The sequence below is a fragment of the Convolutriloba macropyga genome, chromosome 8 (assembly GCF_964194025.1).
Source record: "Convolutriloba macropyga chromosome 8, txConMacr16.3, whole genome shotgun sequence".
Classification (NCBI taxonomy): domain Eukaryota; kingdom Metazoa; phylum Xenacoelomorpha; order Acoela; family Convolutidae; genus Convolutriloba; species Convolutriloba macropyga.
The window spans coordinates 49,692,329-49,714,647 of NC_134475.1; the positions used below are offsets into that span (position 1 = coordinate 49,692,329).

A 22,319-nucleotide genomic window follows, 5' to 3' on the forward strand; every position below is an offset into this window, starting at 1 on the left:
GGAAACATTCGATTGCTCGATCAGTTAATTCACAATCTCAGTCAGAAAAACGCTAATCAATTAACAGAAATTGTAAATTACGAAAAACCAGAAATTACAAATTTATTTCAGAGAAAATGGCTATGTGTAAACTTTAAAAGTCAACTCTTAGAAGCAATAAATCTTTGTACCTATATAATAGCTTTCGATTAAGAACTGAAAAAGAAAAATACGAAAAGCTTAGTCGCAAGAAAAAGGCAAACCACTAAGGACGGATTGTGCAAAAATTTGGTAAAAATTACCCCATTTTCTTAACAAACTTCAAAAGTGAAATATATCGAATTGAAAGATCACCATATCCATTTAAGGAACTATATTGAAGCACAAAAATCGCACAGTTGATAATAACAATGAAGAAGTTGACAGAACTGCTAGAAAAACGTCCAGCGTGCCAAAATGGCAAAAACAGCTCTAAATTGCATCTCAAAGTCTAACATTTGCTTCAGAAGTTCAACAACGATCCCAAACGTACTACTCCTCTCTTAAAGAATTTTTCACACCATTTTTTTCGCTCGCTCGCTCACTCCCTCTCGCTGTAATAATAATAATCATCTATATCTATATCTATCTCTCTCTCTCTCTCTCTCTCTCTCTCTTTCTCTCTCTCTCTCTCTCTCTCTCTCTCTCTCTCTCTGTATAATATAAATTCTCTCTCTCTCTTTCTCTCTCTCTCTGTTTGAATTCTGTTCAGCAGATAAACCTGAACAAATCTTTTCACGAGCGTAATTGGACTTCTAAAACACATCCTTTAAAAATAGAAGTCATCGTTTAAAAAAACATAGCAGCAGGACTTTCGCAAACAACTCCAAGAAAACAAAGAACAAGCGCTCCTCAAAACTAGTCACTACAAGAAATTAAAAAAAATTGAAGTCAATCCATAAAGTTTTGAAACATCAAAATCCCTTAATTTTTTATATTGCAAGGGCACATAAAGCAAAAGAAAGACTCCTTCCGGCAAATACGAAAATTAAATCGCTCGAACAACAATAGGCAAGTCATAATAGGCTAAAAAAGTGAGCTAAAAATATAGGAAAATGAAAACCTGCAAAAAATAAAGATAACCTGAAAATTCTCGTTTTTATTTAATGCCATTTTCTAAACAAAAAATTGTTTTATAGCAACAAAACATTGCTTAATTGGTATCTGATAACTCTGTAAGTAACAGGCGTCTTTTTAACTGCTATTTAAAGCAGTAAAACAAAATAAGAGAAAATTGGCTAAAATTTGTCTTTAAAAAACGAAAATCTTTACACCACTAGCCAAACGCGCCAAAACACAGAACATTACAATCGAACCTCCTAACGACAAAAAATTTAAAAGTTCTACGTGAACAAAAAATCTAGTTCGTTTACAGAATCTTTTTGCAGACCTCAATTTCTCGCTCTTTCTAAACAGCGGTGTGAACAAAAACCATCCCCTTCAACAACACTTTTCAATTTTGTTCAGCGCCCAAACCACTCCAAAAACTTTCTGTTTTAACGTTCAACCCAATAAAATTGGCTAAAAAGACACACCTCCAATATTCCTCTTTGAATCGTAAAAATAGATCACCATTACTCCTCTTCGAGTCATAACAACAGTCAACATAACCAACTAATGTCCTGCTGATTGCTCTCAAACGTTGACTTCGTCAGTAGTTAGCCACGGTTGAGGCTTGCTTTAGATTAACTGAAGGGGCGTGAAGTGAGCGCAGCGGGGGAGCAACCGTAGGTGTAGGCGCACACGTGGGATTGAGTTTTTTGGCTACGCGGGGCCCTTATGGCCTGAAAGTTGTGCAGGAGTGGGGATCGGGGGCGAAAGGAGATAGGGGGCTGATGTGGTGGGATGGGTTTCAAACTTTAAGAACCTTCCTTCACTCACAACATAAGAATAAGTCTCCAAAACAGTTTCTGTGAATCGCATACTTGGAGACTATTGAGCTGAATGAATCTAAGAGCACTTAAATCCCGCTGGGCGCAACCTGTTTATCCCGTTTTGGAGGACGAAAAGTCAAATGGATCAGACAAAAAATCGGTCAAACGAAATATCGCATAAAAAAGACCGACAGGACTACTGTATTTGCTGCAAACTTTGTTTGAGAGCAATTAAAAATATAGTCAAATTGCAGCAGGTGAAGAAAATTACCACTAACGAGAAAGCAAATTTGAAAACACATTTTTTCACTCAACTTCCTGTTTCGGCGATACCCAAATCACAACTTCAATTTGACTTCAAAAATCGTCAAGATGTGTGAAAAGATCAATAAAAAGACAGCGCCCCAATTTAATTCAAATTCTTTGATTGTAAAAAAGACAGCATCAATACAATTCAAACTCTTTGGATTTGAAGAGGGAGAGCGCCTAAATAAGAGAGAGAGAGAGAGAGAGAGAGAGAGAGAGAGAGAGAGAGGGAGGGAGGGAGGGAGGGAGGGAGGGAGGGAGGGAGGGAGGGAGGGAGGGAGGGAGAGATAGCCTTGATAAACAAAAGAAAATTAATTATTAATTTTGGCATGTTAATTAATTAATTTTATGAGCTCAAAAAAATTGAGTGGGTGTGGGGAATTGGCAAAAGTTACAAATAACTTTAATTTCAACTCTAACCTCGTTGGAAATGCGCGTCCGTGGCTTTTGGCCTGCCCTTCGCACATCTGAAAATGAGGCCAGCGAAGAAAATGGAGACGAAGAGCCAATTAGCCCAGTAGTAAATAGCCCCGAACACCCACATCTTGTAGAAATAGCCCAGGAGAAAGTCTGCATTCGCCGTCTTTAAACACTCACCTACAGAAAGCAGTCAAATGTTTTACTCGCCAACGCAATAATTATTCTTTTTTTTTCGAAACAAGTAAATTAGAATATAATCCATAGGTTTAAGGAACTTGAAGCAAATAAAATATTATCTACAAATCCTCCGGGCAATCATGAACATTATTTAGTATTGAATCAAATAAATGATCTCAAAATAATGATCCCATAAGAAACAATGATCCAATGCGTTTTCTCCAGGACGATTTTGTCGTCGATTGTTTTGTGTTATGCCATTTTTTTTATAAACGCAAGATTTTAATAGAAAATAGTGGTAAACCTTGTGAAAGAGGTGCTTTCGATTGCAAACGTACTGTCATCTAAAAAATGTAACTTTTGTAAAACAGTGAAACTAATGCGTATTTCTACATTGGAAATAACTCTTGTAGACCAATATTTTTACATGTAGTATTTTTTCCACTTCAAAAGGACGAAATAATTTTGGATCTTCAAATTATACAGTGGGCAAATAAAAAAAAAACAAAGTATAAAGATAAGAAACAATGAGGAGAGTAGACAAATTCAAATAACTAACCAGGTTTGGGGAAATCAGCACACCTGACAGATTCTGTTGTCCCATTTCCAGTATTGTTGTTCTGAAAAGCAGCACGATTACTATCAGACGTTATAAGTAATATCTATACCAAGGTATCATACTTGCTTCTCTGCCAATTTAAAATGAACGCGGATGCTCGAATGATTTAGAGAAAAGTAGAACCTCGGGAGACATTTTCCTGTTTCCATTTTTCAACCTGACAGGTAAAAACCAATCAAATAACTTCGGAAAAATTGCTCGCAGACGCCTCGCGAGCAGTTGTATAGTTGTATTCGGCAGCTGCTAGATTTGGCCAAATGAGGCTAACTTAAGAAAGGTGGAAAAGAGTAAGAAAAAAGTTTATTTTTGGAAGGGAGGGGGTTCCAAACCGCCAAATACTGCCCTTCATCAACTGCCCTGACAGCTCGCTATTATTCAGATTTGTCATTTATACCCATGGAGACAGAAAGTAAATCGTTTGCAGATTGCATGTTTAGCTAGGACAAGCATAACAAGAGCAGTGCTATTTTCTATAATCAATTGATTATGTTCAGCCAATCTTGCACCGCACAAGATTCAATTTTTCACCACCACCACCACCACTCAGTAAAATCTACACCAATTTTCATCAAAATTCTTTACAGTAGCAAACTGTATAGAGGAGAACAGTCTAGGAGCAAATGCCCCTTAGTTAGCCTAATTGTCGTGATAAACTTATTAAATAGATTTTCGCATCAAACGTTCACTGCACTTCTTTTGCTAAAAAATAAATGGCAAAATTGTGGTTGACATTCGTATTAGATGAAAGCTCCAGCAGGCCATCTAAGGCGCTCTTAAAAGGGAATGATTTGTAAAAATTCTTGTTCAGTGTTGCTCACGTAAATAAGCCAGACGAATAAATCTTTTCATGCCGCTATATCACTGCTCTTTTAACTACTTCATAAGTCAACGAATTGAAACATATCCTGACAAAATACAGCGCTCCAATATTAGTCCTCGTTTGCTGTAATCGTTTCGGGGCACCCGATTTTTTCACGAGTCTGTGCGATCTGAAAATTGCTCCTGTTATTAGTGTGAGACGTCATTTGATTTCCCCAAGAAAGAAGTCGCAGTATTATAAGGCAGAATTAGAGCTAATTCATCCGGCGTCACGAACTGAAGTGAATTTGCTTAGAACAGTTATTCAGTACCAACGTACATTGAACAAAATAATCTTGAAGAAAATATCAAAAAAGTCAGTTTCGGTTTCTTAGCTTTGATCTATGGGGCAAATTTTGAGATTTCATTGTTTGGGAGCTGCCGCCCGAGATCGTTGCTGAGGAATTGACTCTGTGGTTCTATAATAGCAGTGGACTAGTTGCTTGCTTATAATTTTGATGAAACGCACAACAATAATAAATGCTTCCTTAGAAATTTGATATTTTGCCTAATCATCACAGGCAGTTTTTGAGATTTTGATATCTTGGAACTGCTAAAGGCAGTAAAGTTCAAACTTTATTCTACTGAAGTGTAAACACTGAATACTACAAATCTGCATACTAATTATTCGTGTTTATTCCGCATAAATTTTTTGTTCTTTGATTTTATAAATTTATGTAATCAGTCCTTAAATTTTAACTTCCGTAGTCGACTAGAATTCCTCAAATGATGTCAGAAGCTACAAATTTTGCTGGAAATAAAATTCCAATGGATAGGACCGCAATCAACGATTTGGCGAACTTGAGTAATGGAAAGCAAAATTGCGCGTAATTTCTCTGAAGCAATGACCGAACTCTGATTTCACGGAGAAACACCAATTAGAAATTGTAAAAACCTTGATACTCCCGTTGCAAACAGTGTTAAAAGGCGCTGTACTGTTCTTAGTCCGGTGGAAGAGTTAAATCCAGATATGAATTTAGAGAAAACAGTAGAATCGAGCATTAAAAGATCAATTGATAACTTGGTTCCTTGTATACTTGAAACCATTAGCACAGAACTGGCGCAATACCATCAGTGAGATTGTCGATGCCAAAATTATTGATCTAAGAAATGAACTCGATGGCAAAGTAAAATTGAAAGCTGCCAAATCTAAGCTAAAAACTCTGTCTGAATCTGAGCTCTTAGAAACTTAAGATAATATCAAACGGCTTGGGTAGTTGAACTGAAGGTAAAGAAAACTATGAACAGACATCGAAGTTAGTTGTTAATGTCGCAGCGGTTATCGGTATGGATTTGAAGGAGGAGGTCATCTCAATTGCGCACCGTCTGCCTTCAAATTCCGAAAGAAAACCAATAATAATAAAACCTGTGCGCAGAGTGACAAAACTTGACTTCATGAAAAACAGAAACTTGGCTCAATCAGACATTAAAGAAAACGTCAAAATATTTGAAGATTGGAGTAAAGCGAGAGTTAATTTCATCAACTTGATGAAGGCAGATGATAAAATTAATTCAGTATGTTCAAGGGAGGGCACTTTGTTCTATGAATGGAAATACGAAAATTTAGCTTACAAAATTCAGGGTTTGTACGAAATTGGAATTGATCTAAATTACAGCATAAAAATGTACTAAATTGTTTCAACTTCTTTATTCCACCACCACGAGCAAATTTCAATAATCAAACTTTTCGTCAGCCTACTTTCTCACACGACAAACAGAAAACCCAACATCTTTCAGCGACGCCCTCAAGTTCTTCAAATTTCAGATTTCTGGATCAGAGTTCTGGACAAAGATCTCTTTTCGTCCCCAATACCGAAGGTTCAATACATAAAAGTAACTCAAACACTATAACTATGCCCAATGTAAATGTTAGATCTCTAACAAAATTTGTTGAACCTAGAAGCTTTTATTTACAGTCTGGATGTACAACCTGATGTAATTTGTTTAACTGAAACCTTTTTTCTAAAACAGATGAAATCTCCAACTATCAAGTCACTGGATGCATAGTTTTGTAGCCACGAATAGGAATTCTAAAGGGGGTGGAGTAATGTTGCAATGTAACAAATTTTGCAATATTACAACGAAACGTAGGATCGACTTTCAGGAAGCTCTTTGTGTAGATATTTGCAAAAATAAACATCCGTTTAAAACTGTAGCTGTATATAACCCACCACGCTCGAACAAAGTTGAATTTGTCAATATGATGGATAACTTTTAAGAAAATCTTAATTCAAGCAACAAGTCAGAAATTATTAGTGATGATATGATTTTGGATATTATGAATAATTTGCTGAGCAGAAATTACTTGAACAGTATTACAGCAAATGGTTTCTGTATTTACTCTCCCGAAGCAACACGTTCAACTAATGAGTACAGTTACAGTTCTTGCTTGGACCATTTCATTTATCCAAATTTGGGTAAGCATGTTTCTGTAGAAGTCCTAGAACATCAAAATTGTACTGACCATAATCCCGTTATTCTAACGTAGCGAACAAGTGAAGATATAAATAAAAATGATTCAATGTTCCGAGATACTAGCTTTGTAAAAAATCAGGATGCTGAGAGCCGTTATAAAATGGCATTGGAAGCACATCTTGACAAAAACAGTGACATTATTTACAAAAGTGTCGATCCTTACAATGCTGTTTCCACATTTAACCAACTTTTTCTTAAAGTGACACAAGAAATTTCTCCTTTTAAAATCACAGAATTTTCCAATCCTAAGCAGCTGTTATCAGAAGTTTGACGAACGTTCGGATAAAAATAATGCAATCGAGTTCAACAATTTTTTTTGCTTCCATAGGATATCAAGTCAGTAGACACCTAAATAAAAGTTTCCAACCTTCTTTTCCTAGACACCAATGCTCCATGTATCTTTACAAAACTACTGCGAGTGAAGTGGAGAAATTTTAACCGATCTTGACAACAAGTCATCCTCAGGTGTTGATGATATAAGTAACTTACTAATAAAAATATCTTCAGATGACATCAACCCCTACCTGGTGTTTTTGATAAATTTTTCATTTGACAAAGGTATTTTTCCTAAAGAACTGGCTCGAGCAAGAGTTCTCCCACTGCACGAAGAGGGGTCTAAACTTGACCAAAATAATTATAGGCCAATTTCACTTTTGTTTTCATTAAAATTTTTGAAAGAGCTTTATACAATCGCGTGTACCAACATTTTGAGAAATTTTCTTTATTTTATAAGAAGCAGTTTGGTTTTAGATCTAAGCATAGTACAATTGATACACTAGTTGAGCTAACCGAAACTGTTTGCATGAGACAACAACATTTGATCATAGTTAGTTTCTTTTTGGACTTAAAAAGGCTTTTGATACTATCAATCATGCATTTCTTTTGGAAAAACTAGAGATATCGAATTAGAGGCAACTGCTGGAAATTGTTTAACTCTTATCTGAGTAAGAGAATGCAGCAAGTTGTAATTAATGATACTTTATCTGATTGGTGCGAAATCAAAAACGGTGTTCAGGTATCATTTTTTGGCCCTCTTCTGTTTTTAATATATATAAAGGACCTTCCTTTAGTCTGTAAAACTGTTGAAATTTTACTTTTGGCTGACGATACTAACATAGAAGCAGTTGGGTGTTCTGTTGAAAATATAAGGTCAGATTTAGATAGCATAAACTTTTGGCTTGAGAGTGCGAAGCTTGTGCTTAATCTTAGTAAAACAGTTCAACTTAACTTGAAAAACGCCCAGCCAATCTTAGTTTCCAATTGAACAAAAATGACACCAAAGTTGAGCATTACTGTAAATATCTTGGGGTAAAATTAGATAATAAGTACTCCTTTCGAGCTCATATCGATCATGTGCAAAGTAAGTTAAGTTAACCATATGGTATACTAGCAAAACTCAGACATTATGTTCCTCTGAATCAACTAATTTCTTACTCCAATTCAAATGTGACACCACTAATTCAATATGGTGCCTTGGTTTATGGTTGCTGTACGTACTCAGCGCTTCTACCGATCTACCTGCTGCAGAAAAAAAAATTAAAAGTAATATATCTTAGAAAAAAGGCGATCACTGCGATGATATTTTTATGAGGCACTCGTTGTTTACTATCTACGAGCTACACATATACGAATTAATTAAATTAGTTCTGAAATCAATCAATGGTCTACGCCAGCAATATTTTTGCAACAATTTGTTTCAATTTAAATCGAACGACCGCAAAACTAGAAGTGGGATTCTCAATTTGCTAGAGGAACCGTTTTGAAAGAAAAAGTTGGAGCGCAATACGTTTTAGAGGTGCTAAACTATATAACAAATTAAAGATAATGCAGATAATTCCCGCTAATTTATAGAATGGTAGCCAAGCTGAAGTGACAAGTTTCTGTGAAATTGAAAAACTCATATCTGGTGTCGAACTATGAGCTAATTATATTCGTTTTTAACTGAAGCGAACAACAATGTTGAACATGTGCTACTCTAATTTATTGAATTGATGTCCTATTTGAATAATTTGTTTGCTATATTATGCATGTATTTAACGAATGTATATCAAGTCACCGTTGTCAATAAATTATTGGGCCAATTGAAAAAGAAGATCACTCTGATCTCGTTATTTGTCCACGTTGCTTGTTTATTTACAACTATTCAACAACGAAATTAATTCTTTCTTTACTTCAAAATCGAACATCACAAACTGTACTCCAAATTTCAACGGCACAAAACCATTAACCAGTAGAAACCACTCTGGCGTGCAGTTTTAATAACTTTCGGAGCGGAGGCGTCAATTTTGATGTGCAGTCGTTTGTAAACCGCACTTTTAGGTGGTTATGCACCCTCTCTCTTAATTGCTATTGGAGGGTGGAGAGGGAGTGCGAACCACCAAAAATTTTCTTGCACAACTGCACAACATGAATTTACACCTACATAAAAATTTGCTGGGGGAAGGGGTCTGAAGCTCCAGCAGCTGCCCTTCACACCAAGAACTTGATCCTGAACAGCAGTTCCTTCCCTCATCACTCGGGGTCTCAACAATAAAGGTGCAAATCCCAAGTTAGGGAGGACCCCTAACCATTAAGAACATAGCATAACTCAGTTACATTTCTGGTGAAATTAAATTTCACAAGGACGGCGGTTTAATTAGCTCTTAAACTTAAAGATTGCAGAAAATTAGCCACTGACCGACTTTTGGATTAAAACAGAGAAAATGAAAAGAATAATTAACGACAGCCTAACCTTCTTCTAAGCGTCAAAAAATTTTCTAATTTGGTCTGCAGTTTCATTAGATTCAATAAAAAGGGTGAATTCAGCCTCTAATTTGAAGGACAATAAGCTTAATGCCAAAAAACAGTTAGCAGTGTACACAAAGAAACTTTGATAACTTAATACACTCAGTCTTTAAACATTGTCATACTGACCGGGTTTATCCAGCATCTTTTGATTTATTTTTGAGCTTGAACGTATTTCATAAATTTGATGAATGAATTCTTAATTCCATTCAGATGAAGGTGAGTGAGGAAAGTCAGATGACAGAACTGAAAAAAGTGACAATTAAAACAAAGATTAAAAACAAAATTAAACACATAGCAGAACAAGTACTGAAACACAATCCAGCGAGTTGAAAGAAAACTAGATTTTCTCTGACCTGGCCACTGAGCATTTGAAAATTAGAAGCCGAACAGACGCAGAGTTCACCAAAATAAAAGAAAAATAAGAACAAAAGCATTCAGAAGCTTAAGTATCTTTGGAATCAAGCGATAAGAACCACAAACGGCCAGCGGGTCAAGAAAACAGCCAGCAAATTGCCGGAAAATAGCCGCTGTTGACCAGCATGAAGCACATTGGGATTGAAACAAAAAAAGAAAAATCAGAGATAAAAATTGACAGAGTGTCAATTTTTATTTGGTGTGCAAATTCTGCATATTCGGTTAAAATCTAAAATTACACTTAATTCATCTTTTAAACTGAACGCTATTAAACATAATACTAATGCCAGCTAGCAATCGCTTTAATAAACTTTGATAAACTAATGCACTATGAATTAATGACCGCGCTTTATATGCTTATCTTGTTTCTTTGATCTTTTGATTTTGCTCATTCGACTTTGACCGTATTCACTACATTGCGTAATTCGATGCGTGAAAGAATTTAAACTCCACTTAGTTCAAACAGTGAGTGAAGTAAGTCAGAAGTCAAGCGTAAAAATCATGACTTATGTAAAACAAACAAACGTGATAAAAAGGTAAAGCGAATTAAAAAAAAAAGGAGAGCGCCTAAATAATAGCCGCTGAGAGGTTTATTGACAATGCTTAAAATAATTCAAAAACTAGATATTAGCCAAAAAAGTCAAAATTCGTTAGATCCTCTTGGTCTCATGGGTATATGTCTTCAAAAAAATTGTACTTTTAAAAAACATGACCGACCAGCGTCGGGCGAATTGCTCTCAAACGTCCGGCAAGCGGTTGGCTTTATCAGTAGCTAGCCACCGTTTAGTGAGTCTAGCTTTAGCTTATTTCAAGAGGCGTGAGGTGAGCTCAGCGGGGGCAACGGTGTGAGGGGGATTTTTGGCTGCATTGGGCGCTTACGTCCTGAACGATGTTCAGGGGTGGGAATTGGGGGCGGACTGAAGTGGGGGAGGGAGTGGGGTTGTGGGATCAATTTCAATGAACCGCCGTTCAAACCGTAAGTATAAGTCTCCAAAACAGTTTCTGCGAATCACACACTTGGAGAGACTAGGCTCTATGATGCAGACTTAGCGCATTTAATGAACACTCAGCGCTACCTATTTATCCCATTTCCGAGGACGAAAAGTCAAATGGGTCTGACAAAAAATCGCATAAAAAAGACCAACCGGATTAATATGATTGGTACAAACTTCGTTGAAGAGCAATTAACAATGATTTCCGAGAAACTGCTAGTTAATTCATTTATGATAAAACCTTTCTACTATAATTCAGCGTCAATGAGGGTAATATATGATAACATCACGCCACAACAGCAGCTGAAGTGCTACATCAACAAAAGAGTCAAGGAAATAGAGATAGATAGTGTGATAAAACGTGAACGAGAAAGAGAAGTAAAGAAACCCCAACCGACAGAGAGATCTATGAAAGTTTTCCATGAAGTTCTAGTTTTCTAGCCTTGTTAGTAATTAAATCTTGTAGGAAAAAAATGAAAAGTGCAAAAAGTTTCCCAAATTCTCAATGAATAAAAGTTCAAGACCGTTTTTTGTCTCTGGAGTTCTGTCATGTAACACATCAGCAAGATTTGAAAAACTTCGTTGGCCAGTAATGATCGTTAAACTCAGAATAGGAGAAAAATATTCAAAAAATTTTGAAAACAGTCGCAAATTTCAACAAAATCTTGCTAAAATTAGAGATATAAAACTCCTCCATTCCCCTCCTAAACCCATTTTATTGTCTCAAGAGACTATCCAGTATACCTATATCAGGCTTCAAATAGTTTCACTGGCTCATAAAGATCCATGAACTTGGAACATGATAATAATTTTTCAAAAAATTTAAAAAAAGTTAAATTTTATCAAAAATTGCAAAAACTCATTAAAATATTGAACATAGCCGGCAGATTGCCGGAATAGCTGCGAAATAGACTTGCGTGCCGTAAAATACAGATGGAAAAAGATACAGAAGTGAGTTGATAATAGTTATCGCCGCCGCCTATAAAACTTACAAGTTTATTTCAAAGGTTGTTTTTGGGTGCAAAAAAAGTTTCCGTGTCGCGTCTCGAACCGGTGATCTCCGGATTAACAGCCAGTCGCCTTAAGCACTCGGCTGTCGAACCAGACAATCTGTTTTCTTACAATCAAATTTGTTTTAGGAACAGATTCTGTTTCTGAATAACCGCAATTTAGGTCACGCAGAAAGCGCGAAATCAAGCGCAAAAAAGCCATTTAAGCAGTGACGAGACAGAATGTTCTAAAACAAATGTAAAACGAAAATAAAGCGTCAGACGACGAAACAAAAAAAAAACCAAGAGCACCGCAATATAGCTACGCTCAGCTTACAGCTTCGCAGCTATAATAACCATTCCATTATTTCCAAACTACGCAGCAGCTTATTACCAAAACCATGGAGGAGGTCCCTGAGCACCTGGTGCCATAAAAAGTAAAAAAAAACATTCGAAAAACTTGAAAAAATTGCAAATATTGTTTTAAAAAATTGCTAAAATTCGTGATATTAAATCTTGAAAAACATTCTTTTAAAAACTTTATGCAGTAACTTATTATCAAACTCCAGAGGAGGTTCCGTGGCTCTTGAGGATGGAAAAACCTCAAATAACAAAAAATCGAAAAACTTTGATAAAATTTGTGTTATTAAAAAGTTGAAAACTAATCCATGGCCAATAAAATTTTTTTAGTAAATCAACACCAAACCTTAATGGAGGTTTTCGGAAACTTCAGGCTGAAATCAACTTGAATAATGACAAAAAAGGTCAAAAAATTGGAGAAAATCGCAAGTTTTGTCAAAAAGTTCAAAATTCGTATGTTAAAATGTTGAAAACCAATCCATTAACTCTAGAATTGTGAAAATTAGTATAAATTTGCGTGTTTTTGTTTGGATTACCAAAACATATAGCGCTTAAAACGGCCATAAAAAGTACTTATGTCTTGCAAAAGACCTTTATCAACTTCAACCAATCTCAATTTTAGAGTGGTTCCACAAAAAATTGACATTAAAATTTGTCTAACTTCACAGTTATCGCTTTAAAAACAAATTCTGTCTGGCCGATATCTACCGCACAACTTAGCAGAAACCTGGTCGGATATTCAACCCAGCGGCAAAAGCAAAAACATAGCCAAATAACGTCGGGCGAATTGCCCTCAAACGAATGGCGAACGGTTGGCTTCGTCCGTAGCTAGCCGCGGTTTAGTGAGGCTATTTTTAGCTTGATTCGACTTGATGCAACTTATAGTTTTCTAGCCTTGTTAGTAAATAAAACAAGTAAAAAACTGACTTCAAAAATTTGCAACATATAGCAAAACTTAAAAGAAAAGCTTCCGGATTTCGCAGTAAAAAGCTTCAAAACTATTTTTTGTCTCTGGAGTTATGTCAAGTAACCCATCAGCAAGATTTGAGAAGCTTCGTCGGCCAGTAATGATCGTTAAACTCAGAAAAGGACAAAAATATTCAAAAATTTTGAAAACAGTCGAAAATTTTAAAATCTTGCTAAATTCAAGATATAAAAACTCATCAAAACCATTTCATTGTCTCAAGAGACTATCCAGTATCCCTGTTTCAGGCTTTAAATAGTTTCGCTGGCTCATAAAGATCCATAAACTTGAAACATGATAATAATTTTCCAAACATTTGAAAATTGAATTTTATCAAAAAATTGCTAAAGCTGGAGCGACAGCTTATCATCAAACCTTGGAGGTCCCTAGGACGCTGGTGCCGGAGAAAAAAAACAAGAAAAAAAAACTCAAAAAATTGCATATGTTTCTTTTAAAAATTGCTAATATTAAAACCATGAAAAACATTCCGTTACATCTAGAAGCTATGCGGTATTCTATCATCAAACCCTAGAGGAGGTTATGTGGCTCTTGAGGCTAGAGAAACCTCGAAAATGACAAAAAATCTCAAAAATCGCAAGTTGCATAACAAAACTAATAAAATTTGTGAAAACAAAATTTGAAAATTTATCCACGGCCAAAAAACATTTTCCAGTAACTTATTATCGAATCCTAACGGATATTTTCTGTTAGGCTAAAAAAGCTAAATAATTGAAAAAGAATCGCAAGTTTTGTAAAAAAAAATGCTAAAATTCGTGGTATTAAAATCTTGAAAAACATTTCAGTACATTTAGAAACTATAACACTAACCTATTGTCAAGCCCTAGAGGAGCTTCCTTGAGACTGTAGAAACCAAAGACCGACAAAAATTTTCAAAAATGCAGTTTTATATAAAAAAAATTCTAAAATTTCTCATATTAAAAAATTGAACTCTATTCCATGGCAAATAAAACTTTTTAAGTAACTTATTATCAAACCCTTAAGGACGTTTTCTGTCCCCTGCGTTTCGAAAGACGTGAATAATGAGAAATTTAAACAAAAATTAAAAAAAATTTTCACGTTTTGTTAAAAACATGCAAAACTTCGTGATGTAAAAATGTTGAAACCATTCCACTGCCACTAAAAACTATGTAGTGTCCTATAATAAAACCCTAGCAGAAGTTCCTAGACACCTAGGGCTGAAAGAACTCAAAAATGACAAAAATTTTCAAAAAGCTTGAAAAAATTGTGAAAATTAGTATAAAATTGCGTGTTTTTAGCGAGCGGTTGTTCGTCAGTACGAGTAGCTAGCCACGGGGGAGTGGGGGGGGGGCTGATGAGGGCAACAGCGCGGTGGAGGGTTGGTGCAATAGTGGTGGGGTCAACAGTGGGGGTGTCTTCAACCTCTAAGAACAGCCCCTCACACCATAACAGTCTCCAAAACAGTTTGAGCTGAAACAGCTGAAAGGCGCTACGAGCACTTAATGCCCGCTGAGCGCTACCTGTTTATCCCGTTTTGCGGACCAAAAGTCAAGCGCCAGACTAAAAATCAGTTAAGCGAAAAATCGCATAAAAAAGACCGACAGGACTAACAGAATTGCTACAAACTTCGTTTGAGAGCAATTAAAAACAAAGATCTGGAAAATCAGTCCAAAATTACTAACGTTGATAAAGTTCTTGCAGCTTATGTCCTACCTCCGGGCCTTACCTTTTTATCCCGTTTTGGGACGAAAAGTCAAATGGTCAGACAAAAAAACGATTAGACGAAAAGTTGGTAGTACGAAAAATTCTATAAAAAGACAAGCAGGACCAATATAGTTGCTAAACGTCGCTTGGGAGCAATAAATCTTTCATTGACAAATACCATGCTCTTCTTTGTTGATCTAGTAGGCATAATTAAATGAAACCACTGCATTACTTACCCATGTCTGTGTTCCATAAGAGTAGTACCCGGGTGCGATGCTGAAGAAGAGGACATTGACAGCCATGATGGCAAAAATGAGAATGTAGACCAGAAACAGAAGCGCCTCTGGCTTTGTCTTCCTTGCCCGGATCTTATACAGCTAAAACATTGAAAATCCTACTGCCCAGAACGTTTTATGAATAGGCCTCCATGTACGGACCCTTCAATGTTTTTTCAGAATTTTTTTCAAAACTTTCAAAATTCGAGTATAGATACAGTAAAAATACATGAAATTAACATGGCAATTGATATCAAAAACCAGAGAACAAATTGAAACGATGTCGGTGTTTCGAATTTTGTGCTTTGAACAATTGTGCTCTGTGCTGCTTACCATCTTCACGTGACGCAAATTTGTACAACCATTTTTTTCGTTGATGAAATAAAAACATTTCAGTCCAACTCAAAGCTTTCAGACACACTAAGCTTTCAGACACACATAGATAAATTTCAGACACATATTTGTTCGTGTCTTTTTTTAAATCCTTTTAAAGCTCTTCTTTAAAGTTTCTTTAAAGTTCCTTGAAGTTTCAGCATCGAGTATATTCAGCACTAATATATGGTAATGATGTCCGGAAAAATGGAGATTTACAGGTTGACTGTTACTTACACTGACACAGCAGATGCGAATGCCGACCTTGACAATTCCTGCGACGACACAGATCACAATGTAGAAGAGAAGACATACAATCGTGATATAGTCCATTGGAAACGCCTATGCATATCAAATCATGCATCATAACATGGCGATCATAAATACATTACATTGAATTTTACCAATATTGTCTCGATCACCTTGTTCAAATCTCTTAGTCAAATTTGGGAATTTAAGAGAACTAAGCTATTCTCTCCCAAATCTTCCCGTATGCAATGAACGGTTTTCAGAACATGCAATATTAACTGTTATTCACGATAAAGTCAAGTCGGTCTCGATATTTTCGGTTAGTCTGGAGAACTATTTTTTGAAAAAAATTTTCATTAACTTTCTGTCGAGAACTGTTGTGAATGTTGAAAGATCTTCTATGAATATCAATTATGGCGTTTGAGTGCAGCAAAATGAAGAACAAAATTTATTACTGAACATTTCTTATACATACAACAGGTGATTTAAAAAAAATGACTTCATCAGAGTAGTTTATCTCTGGAGTCATAGAAAACAAAGACAGTTTGTTTAACACGGCAGCAAAATTGATACATCGCTATCCAATGATTCAGAAAAACGATCTGATATATCAGCAATGTTTCAACATTCTACTTACGATATGTAGCTCTGTGAGGACCCAGTCAATGGGGTTACCCCATGCAGTTCCATTGAGTACGTATCCATACTTGTAGCCCTCTCCATTCAAGATTCGGTCCAAGCTGAACACAATGCATAATTTATGTCATCAGACCCAGTTGAAAAAGACAAAGGTTGAACATAATGTTTTCTCCTTATAAAAACATAGCCGGCAGATTGCCGGAATAGCTGCGAAATAGACTTGCGTGCCGTAAAATACAGATGGAAAAAGATACAGAAGTGAGTTGATAATAGTTATCGCCGCCGCCTATAAAACTTACAAGTTTATTTCAAAGGAGGTTGTTTTTGGGTGCAAAAAAATTTCCCTGTCGCGTCTCGAACCGGCGATCTCCGGACTAACAGCCATTCGCCTTAACCTCTCGGCTGTCGGACCATACAATCTGTTTTCTTACAATCAACTTTGTTTTAGGGACCGATTCTGTTTCTGAATAACCGCAATTTAGGTCACACAGAAAGCGTGAAATCAAGCGCGAAAAAGCCATTTAAGCAGTGACGAGACAGAATGTTCTAGAACAAATGTAAAACGAAAATGAAGCGTCAGACGACGAAACAAAAAAACATAGCAGGACAAGTCCTGACGTACAATTCAAGGAATTTTCATTGACTAAACAGAAAACTAGACCGAGAACAGACTATAAATGGATTGGGAAAACCATTTACAAAAAAATCCGATCCAAAAAATCGAAAAAACAGTAAAAATCAGAGTGAAATTGCCGCATGTGAACAAAAAACCACTACCGAGAAACCGAATTTTTGTTCAAACACCGTTTTCGCACTCTACTTTAAAATTAGAGCGAAAAAAATTCACGCCGCAAAACCACTTGCTTTTTCGCTCCATTTCCTGTTTCGGCGTGACCAAAATCACCACTCCAATTTGACTTCAAAAATCATGAAAATGTGTGAACAGATCTTAAAAAAAAAACATAGCAGGACAAGTCCTGACGTACAATTCAAAGAATTTTCATTGACTAAACAAAAAAACTAGATCTAGAAGGGACTATGAATGGATTGGGAAAACCATTTAGAAAAAAATCCGATCCAAAAAATCTAAAAAACCGTAAAAATCAAAGTGAAATTGCCGCATGTGAACAAAAAAACACTAGCGAGAAAGCGAATTTTTGTTCAAACCCCGTTTTCTCACTCTACTTTAAATTTAGATCGAAAAAATTTCACGCCGCAAAACCACTCGCTTTTTCGCTCCACTTCCTGTTTCGGCGTGACCAAAATCACTACTCCAATTTGACTTCAAAAATCATGAAAATGTGTGAAAAGATCTTAAAAAAAAAGACAGCGCCCCAATACAATTCAAATTCTTTGAATTGTAAAAAGACAGCGCCCCAATACAATTCAAATTCTTTGAATTGTAAAAAACCAAGAGCACCGCAATATAGCTACGCTCAGCTTACAGCTTCGCAGCTATAAAAATAACCTTAAACCTCAATGAAGGATGCCAGTTCAGATCCCCATAAATTAAATTACCACCAAATTAAATCTCAATCAAATTATCACCTGCATATTCATTTGCATAATGTGCACTACTATTAGTTCATTCGTTCTGGTCATCAAAAATGATCTTGCTGGGTTTATCCTGTTTCGTTTTTATTTCGTTTTTCGACACTGACTCTTTTCATTTTAGACTGGTGTTATTAAAGTCGATAACCAATAACAGCATATTAAGTAAACGTTTGCACAATGGGACTTCAAACAGTACGTGTGGCGGTAGGTGTTTTGTGTGTGTGTGGGGGGGGTTAGGTTACATAGGTTGGAGGGACTTATATTGGACCGAAAATTCTCGAAATGACTTTTTCACATTGAATATTACCATCAGTTCTTAAGTACTACACATTACAAACTAAGCTACTTTTAAAGTCTATTGTTCGAAAAGTCAACTTTGTAAAATAGAAGTCATTGTTCGAAAACAAATGTCAAATTTCAAGTCCTGACTTCAGCTAAGAAAAACCAGTAGAATCTCAATACTGCTCTTCGAGCCGTAAAAAGACCAACAGGACTAATATAATTGCCAACAACTTCGTTTGAGAGCAATTAAAAAGAAAAAGACATCAAATAAGCAATTTCTAGAAATTCGAATTTTAATAACTGATTTTAATATATGTTCCATTAGTGAATCATAGTCAATTGAACAAAAAACTAAAGCAACATTTTCAAAATTAAACCATACCAACAATTAAAAAAATCATTCATTGTTTTCCAAAAACCGTGGTCTCAAAGCCAAATCATTAGCTGCCAACTGAAACCATTACTAGGATGCAACTTCCCCTGAATGCAGAGCCTATGAGACCTGTCAAAACTGAGATCAAGAGACTATAAGCAAAACAGATTAACAAGATCGGTAAAACCAACTGCTAGTTTTCGAATTTTCCCGAGAAAGGACATGAGCTACTAACTGGGAACATAAAACAGCTTTAATTTTGTTTCGTCATAAAGTCAATGACACCAGTCGCAACTAAAACCTGGTAACGAGACCCACAAGTACAAGCAGGCAAAATCGGAACAAAGACATTTTAAACAAATCATTCACTGAAGCCGCTATACAAGTCGATAAAAGCCTTAAACATGAAATTAAAAACTTAAAACAGATCTATCGAAATTTTTTAGAGGGACAACACAACTTTCAATAAAGATATTAAACAACAGTAGAGTAAAACGAACCTAAAAAACGGACAAACTCAGAAAAACAGTGTTTTTTGAAAAATAAGTAGTTGTTAAAACCGTAAGATAAAAAATCCAACCACTAAACAGCTTCAATTCGGCCTTATCGGAAAGTCAGTAAAACTTGCCATTAATGACAGTACATAGGAAAACAATAAATATAAAATCAGGAAAAACAAAAAACTTAATTTTTGAAAAAGTCGTTTAAAACGCTAAATACGAGACAACAATAACTCAATGAACGTGCAAAAACAAAAAGTCAGTGATAATGTTTAAAAACATTTGTGCTGAAATTATATACAATTAGATCATGTCAGTTGTCAAGTCAACATTCCAGAATAACTACTAAAATACAAGCTCAACAACAGTGAAAACAGAAGTTAAACTGCCGCAAGTTAAAAAAATCTATCAAAAACCGAAAAATTAGCTCAAACACGGTTTTCTCACTCACTTAAAAAGCAGCTCAAATACTTTACGCCTTACCGCTCCTTACCTTCCTGGGTTACCGGTCTTTTGAACAAAAATCAATACTCTAATTCGACTTCTCAGTGATGACAAAAAGTCGTAAAAAGAGGGCAAAATCTTTTAAAAAGACAGCAAAAATATACAAGTCAATATATTTGAATTGTAAAAAAACCACCGCAACTATAGCCTGCAGAGATGAGGGCGGCTGTATAAAAAGGATACCGAAGTTGGCCGACAGAAGCAATTTTTTTCCAAGCGTAAGTAACCCCTTGTACAAGTGAAAAATACAGCATCTCACAGAGTGTACAAACAATATTAAAAGTATTATTAACGCCCTCTGAGAAGAAATTGGTGCCAACTGTAATTCCAACTCAACTAACTGAAATTCCAGCTCAACTAATCAAAACATAGCCAATCGAAATAACTGCAAAAAAACCTAAACCGACTAATGTCGGAAGAATTACTCTCCAACGAAAAGCGGGTGGAAAAACATTAGACCCCACCGATATTCGAACCATTGACCTCTGGCTTCATAACCATATGCACTACCGAGTGTGCTATTTGTCCCTTAGTTTCCGCTATGCTGCAACCGACTTTATATTAGCAACAAGCTTTACTTCGGAGTGAGAGCAATAGAGATCGCTCAAAAATGAAGAACGAAAGCGTAAAAAATTCACTTGAGAAGTGAAAAACAATGTTCTAGCGGAAAAGTGAATAACAATGTTCTAGCAGAAAAGCGCAAAATGGTCGAGCAAACAATTTGCATAAAAAAGACCAACACGTTTACAATAATTGCTACGAACTTCGTTCAAGAGCAATTAATTACGTGCCGTAGACTATAGTTAGTTAGCAGGTATTGATTTTATTTGGCGATGCAATTCATAAAAATTATTAAAAACTATAATTAAATTATTATTAAAAATTATTAAATTTTAAAAAAAAAATATCCTGTAACTGAAATCATGTTTAACTTCATTCCAGCAGCATTACTTTTACAAGCCTACAAAAGCCAGCTTTGTTGAGTTGTACTCAGAAACCAGTAAAACTCTAAGAGAGCTAGCTGCTCAGCAATTTAATGCCCTATAGACTTTATAATTTTATGCCGTTTTTGAGGGAGTAAAAATCTTGAAAAGTGTCTGACAAAACTCGATAGTAAAACAAAAGCGAAAAATTGATTGTTATGAGCCCCGCAAGTTTCTCAATCGAGCTAAAACCATGAGCGCCGCTAAATAGCTATTCTCAACTCACAGCTCTGCAGCTAAAGAAAATCGCTGAGAGAAAATGCCAACATATTACAAATTTAAAATTGCAGCCAAGAGTTAAAAATAGTCAAAGGCTGGTAATAGTGCGCAAATCGGTAAATTTTTGACGGCTTAAATTTAACCCAGTTAACAACCGGGATAACAAAAGCTGTCAGTTAAAACTGTATTAAGCCTGATCGAGCCAAAGGTAGAAAAAACAATACCGACTAACGTCGGAGCGAATTGCTCTCAAACAACCGGCGAGCGGTTGGCTTCGTCAGTAGCTAGCTTCGGTTTAGTGAGGCTATCTTTAGCTTAATTGAAGGGGTGTGAGGTGAGCGCACCGGGGGGGGGGGGTTGTTGTGGAGGGGGGGGGGGTCAACCTCTAAGAACCGTCCTTCTCACCATAAGCACAAGTCTCCAAAACAGTTTCTGTGAATCGCATACTTTGAGACTAATGAGCTGAAAGGCTCAAGAGAACTTAATGCCCACTGGGCGCTACCTGTTTATCCCGTTTTTGAGGACGAAAAGTCACATAGGTCAGACGAAAAATCGGTCAAGCTAAAAATCGCATAAAAACCAGCAGGACTAATATAACTGCTACCAACTTTGTTTGAGAACAATTAACATGAAAGTGATGGAGATTTCTTAAGCATCCTTAAGAGGTCTCTTAAGGATGGTGGTAGAGGTGGTTGAACCTTTGTGCGCCGTGCGTGTTTGATCGTGCGAATGTTCGTTTGCATCTAATTACGTCATTCCTCATCCTCTTACAAGAAGCGTCGACTTTATTCATATTCTGCCCTTTGTAGTCCGTACTAATTAAATTTTTTTGCAAGATTTAGAAAAATTTAAGTTATTATTAATCAACAGTTGCCCATTAACTTAGAGGAGGGATACGGCAAGAAATGGGCCACATGATCTAACTTGGTGGTGATGATGACACCAACAATAAAGAGAGATAGGAGGAAGAAGAGGACTCCAAACAGCAGCTGGAAAGGTCTCCAAAGAAGTCCACAGTTGGCACAGCACTTCGCCTCCAACTGCTCCAGTATTTGCAACTGTCTCTTCACGTCCTCTAGCTCACCCTCCATTCGGCTCACCTCGCGCACTTTTGCATTCTGTCAACATAAGCAAGATTGACAATGTCAACGACTGGGTGTCAATGCATAACAAATGTTTGCGCGTCAGCTTTCGCAATTCCAGAGCAAGACACAACTGACTGGTTTCTGAGTATACAATCTCAACAGAGTGCACATTAGAGTAATTCCAAAATTTAGACGCGGAAAAATTTGTCAATACTATGTTTTGCTGAATTATCATGTATGGCTCTACTCAAACACAAAATTAGCCATTGCTTGAATAGCAGGAATGAAGCCAAACAAATAAAACTGAAGAAAGATCAAAACATTGCAAACAATTGCTATCAAAAATCT

The 22,319-nt window shown here is 36.1% G+C and overlaps 2 protein-coding genes across 3 annotated transcripts in view; one reads left to right on the top strand and one right to left on the bottom strand.

Annotated features, from left to right (window-relative positions):
- Positions 1-22,319, top strand: part of LOC142344796 (sphingosine-1-phosphate phosphatase 2-like) — a 425,673-nt gene that overhangs the window by 147,628 nt on the left and 255,726 nt on the right. Inside the window, exon 1 of one of the 2 annotated variants that reach the window (XM_075396742.1) lies at positions 4,060-4,077. The exons of the other annotated variant lie outside the window; for it this stretch is intronic. The gene's annotated coding sequence lies outside the window, so the exon portion shown is untranslated. Of the gene's footprint in view, positions 1-4,059; positions 4,078-22,319 lie in introns of those variants that run through there. 2 annotated transcript variants of the gene reach the window in all.
- The window catches only part of LOC142344795 (putative lysosomal cobalamin transporter), a 358,318-nt gene that overhangs the window by 5,955 nt on the left and 330,044 nt on the right, over positions 1-22,319 (bottom strand). The window contains exons 9-14 of the mRNA XM_075396741.1: positions 21,811-22,004; positions 16,470-16,572; positions 15,821-15,925; positions 15,173-15,313; positions 3,355-3,415; positions 2,619-2,795 (exon numbers count right to left, since the gene is read on the bottom strand). Of these exons, the coding sequence (XP_075252856.1) occupies positions 2,619-2,795; positions 3,355-3,415; positions 15,173-15,313; positions 15,821-15,925; positions 16,470-16,572; positions 21,811-22,004 (781 nt within the window). The remainder of the gene's footprint in view (positions 1-2,618; positions 2,796-3,354; positions 3,416-15,172; positions 15,314-15,820; positions 15,926-16,469; positions 16,573-21,810; positions 22,005-22,319) is intronic.